This window comes from Lepisma saccharinum, assembly GCF_977018435.1.
Source record: "Lepisma saccharinum chromosome 12 unlocalized genomic scaffold, izLepSacc3.1 SUPER_12_unloc_1, whole genome shotgun sequence".
NCBI classification, from domain to species: domain Eukaryota; kingdom Metazoa; phylum Arthropoda; class Insecta; order Zygentoma; family Lepismatidae; genus Lepisma; species Lepisma saccharinum.
The window spans coordinates 1,558,408-1,562,769 of record NW_028142891.1 but is presented as its reverse complement, the minus strand read 5'-3'; the positions used below and the strand labels follow the sequence as shown (position 1 = coordinate 1,562,769).

The window sequence follows — 4,362 nt, the reverse complement described above, 5'->3', positions numbered from 1 at the left end:
AGTGTTTTCGAGTCCTCTTCGACGTAGGTTTCATCGTCCATCAAAATGCATTGCTCTGGCATCTTCACAATGCGGTCATACAGCTTGTGAGCCCTTGTTTTGGCTCTCGTCTTCTGCTCTGGCGTTTGTTTGGGCACTTTTTGCTTTTTGTAGGTTTTCAAATTGTGTCTGGCTTTGACACGTTGGATCATTCCGATCGTCGTCCCAGCTTTTTTTGCCAAATCGCGAACAGACGTCGATGGATTTTCTGCGATTAACTTCACCACTTTGCAGTCCAATATCGGGTTACTGGGCCCCCTTTTCCACCCTGCTCGCAGCATGTCTGCAAACGTATAATGTCAACCAAATTTTTCAATGATAGATTTCACAGTTGCATGATGAACTCCATACCGTTTGCCCTTTTCAGTACACCAACTGTGCACAATGTCCCTTTTCACGTCCGGTTTCACTCGCGACATGCCCCATTCAGTATTCACCACAACAGGAAACACACAGCAGCCAGCGTTGTGACATCAACTGAGCAGCTGCCGTTGTGCATAGTCGCAGATGTGGCCTAGAGCATGCGCCAGAACTCCTGAAAGGTTGATAACTACTTTTCGATACACTCATAACCCACAATAGGATCCCATGATAAGCCTAAAGTCTTCACTTCTGAATCGTGAAATTCGACTGGAAGCTTCATTTCATGCATGGCTGGTGGAACTGCTTCTAGCACTGTTGTGCTGTTCGAACACCATTTGCGTAACGTAAATCCTCCACGCTGCATAATGTTAATTAATTCTGCTTGAATCTGTAATGCTTCAGATACGTCTTGTGCTCCGCTCACTACGTCATCAACTAACATGTCGTCCTTGATGATACTACTGATACGAGGATGCTTGCTGATTTCACTGTCTGCCAGTTGCTGTAAGCATCTAGTAGCTAAGAATGATGCCGAAGCTGTGCCATATGTAAGCGTGCGTAGCTCAAAAACTTCAATTGGATGCTTGTTGGAGCTTCTCCACAATACTTGCTGTAATGGATTGTCATCTTTTTGCACCTTAATAATTCTATACTTTTTATCTACATCTCCTGTGAATGCTATAGGATGTGTGCGGAATCTTGTCATGATGGAGAATAAATCTTGTTGTATGGTTGGGCCGACCATCAATACGTCATTGAGGCTTTTGCCACTTGTGGTTTTGGCTGATGCATCGAAAACAACACGTACCTTGGTCGTGGAACTGTGTTTTGATTACAGCGTGATGTGGCAAATAGTAGGCTACCCTGTGGTCACAAGACATCGGTAATTGTCCTGCAGGCAGCATGTGACCTAGCTGTTCATATTCATTCATGAATTCTGTGTAAGGAATCCTTAGTTCCGGTTGACGCTCAAGTCTTTTCTCTAGTATGAGAAATCTCTTCGTGGCATGTTGAAGTGAATCGCCCACTTGGCTTTCTTTGAGTGGAAGTCGAACGACAAATTTGCCTGTTTCGTCCCTCACCATGTTTTCACAATAGTGACGCTCACAGCTGATTTCTTCCTTTGTTCCAGTCCTGGTATATATCTCCTCCAGAACCCAAGATTGCTGTAGCTGTAGGTGAAGATTTTCTTCCGTTCAGAGGAAGCATGATAGCGATGAATTTTTGGCACTTGATTGTTGTGGAATGCATCCTGCGACTATCCATCCGAATTCAGTGTTCTGTAGAATTGGCAAATCGACTGAACTTGTTATGCGATCATGCTGCGATAATAAAGCTTGCATCCGGGCACTCAACTTGTAGTATGCCGTTTCCAATTTTGTCTCTGACATCATCCTGCGATGAACCAGTTTCAGCTTCTAACTGATTTTGCACTTGCTCAGTGTTCACCCAAATGCCAGACAATGCCTTTAAATGAGTACACACTTCTTCAATGTTCCCTTCACTTTCACTGAATTGATTGGCGAAAGTTTCTATTAGAGTGATTTTTCCTTACTCATTTTTATGAAGAACGCGAAAGGTTAAAGGAAATAAATGCAAGGAAGTGAGCCAGACAAAATAAAATATACTTACCTACCTCCTGCACCGTTGTGGTGAAGAAAATGATGCATGAAAGGTATCGTCCAGCTGTTTACAATCCTTTGCTGCAAACGACAATAGAGCTGCATTGTTGGCAGTATGGCTGCTCTAAGAAACTGTTGTTTCCACACTGCATTAGCACTTGACCTTGAACAGAATGTCACATAGCTGAAACATCCGTGCCGGTAAGGACCAAAATGAATGGTTTGTGTGGCCACTGATGATCCAAAATGTGCTTGCCTGTTGGGCGGAGATTGGTCTGCCTAATTTGTACGATGCACTCCAAGAAAAATGATAGTACTTACTGCGTGTCGCTTTATCACAAATCCATGCCTCTGGAGTTGAGGATCATATTATATTCCATAAGGTGATTCGACTCGAATGATTGCAAATGACACTCACTGATAATAACGAAGATATATTGACTAAAACAAAAGATTACATGTATGTACAAACTTGCTGCAATGCAACGCGATGGACGGAATGAAATCATCGTGCACACTCGGCCATATTGTCTCGCGAACTGACTGAGCGTCACTCTCTGTCTCTTTGTTCGAGAGTAAACATAAAACAAAACTGAAAGCCCCTGACATCTGTTGATAAAAATATCAAACATATCAATTATGACTTGAGACACCATAAAATTAGGGAATGCGTTCCTTGTAAGCAATCTGTACTCTGCAGTCTTACCTGATGCTAATTCACTTTGATGGTAGAACCTAGTGGAAGCAGTCTGGAATAGTTTTTTTTACTTACGTTGCCAATAGTTTTGGGTCAAATATCTTGGTGGTTATCCTCCTGCTAAAACAGTAGTACACATATAGCCATAATTTGTGTGTGGTAGTGGGCCTTGAAATATGAATTGTACAGAGTTAATGGAGTGAAATTGAAACTTGAACATAGTTAAACTGTAGTTTAGTCTTATCTTAACAATACCCACAGTGATGCATGAAAATGACATGATTGTGGGCTCAAACTACCAAGCCGGATAGTTTACATCAGTGCTCAAAAAATCTTCTTCAGAGTTAGGTGCCAGCTCTGAAAATCAGGCGCCAGGAAACCACCTACAAGCAATTGTGCATACTATATAAGAAGCTGATCATCACCGAAGTCAAAACATCCCTAAATCATGTGAGAGTTTAATTACCAAGTGCTTCCCAAGAGAAAGTGGGAAGAGGGGGGTGGGGGACAAAGAGTAAGAAATTGTTACTGATTATATGGAATGTTCACAACATTGATAAAATAAATAATTTGCTAACTTACACTGTACTGCAATTTGAACTTAGAATCTTCAAAATTTCGTACATGCAAATTTAAAAAACTGCAATATAACAGTAAAACATCAGTCGCCAGGCTGAAATTTTCAGTTGCCATGGCGACCAGGATTTTTCGAGCCCTGGTTTACATTATGTGTGTATGAATCTTGTTACATTAAAACATTCCATTTATACACTGGGGTGTAAGGGGTACCTTCCACGTAGGCACCCAAAAGTCAACCTCACTTCCACATAGTGCACCCTGGACTAAAGACTAATGAGGCTCTGGTGACTGGCACTGTGGCCAGTATAATTTTGTGTGTGCTGAGTGCCAGTTTACAGCCTCAGCTTTTAACAGAAGTTAGAAGATTTTAAGATTGTTAGTTATGCAACGTTAGAGTTGTTATTTGTAATGGTAAGGGGCTGACCCACGTATAATGTGACGGGAGCAAAATAGCCTAGGTGCTGACGCTCCCAAAATTTTAAATTCATATTAAAAAAATTCAAATTCCATTTATACACTGGAGCGTATATAACAAGAGACCTCAATTATCGGAAACCCCATATATATCGAAGCATGTCACATGTGCAATCCTGCCCCTTTCAGTGAAGTGCCAAACTACATCCAGTAGTATGCGTGAGGCTGCTTCTGATTAGCTCAACTTTTGAATGTGATTGATTGGCTGATTGGGGTCACGATCAGCGTCTGTTGGTGGTTCTGATAGGTGGTGGTGGCTGGAGGTTCCTTTGGGATAAGTAACGGTACAAACAAGTTGGCAATCTGGGTAATCTTACATTTGGCCAAAAAGAAATAATGTTCCAGACAAATTCTAAAATATATGCACATTTTATGCAAAATGAATATTCATGATTGTTTGGTCAAAACTTTAGAAGAGCCACTTAGTTTTTAAATATGCCCTTCCAATGAAAACTTGCATTTGCGTAGAAATTCTCATCCTCCCTTATGACAAGAACATTTAAGCTGAATTTTATAATTTGGTGCAGGGCAACTTGTGGCACATGTAAGAACATGTTTCTCGGAAGTAGGTCATCCACATGATATTGC

General features: G+C 41.3%; 1 protein-coding gene across 1 annotated transcript; it reads right to left on the bottom strand.

The window, feature by feature from the left end:
- Positions 1-589: 589 nt before the first annotated feature.
- LOC145982125 (uncharacterized) lies at positions 590-1,108 on the bottom strand. Its single transcript, XM_083115692.1, has one exon. The coding sequence runs from the start codon at positions 1,106-1,108 to the stop codon at positions 590-592; it is 519 nt and encodes a 172-aa protein (XP_082971818.1).
- Between the last annotated feature and the right edge of the window lie 3,254 nt (positions 1,109-4,362).

Excerpts from the sequence above, each read along its gene's own strand:
- LOC145982125 (XM_083115692.1), bottom strand. The coding sequence starts at position 1,108 with ATGACAAGATTCCGCACACATCCTATAGCATTCACAGGAGATGTAGAT.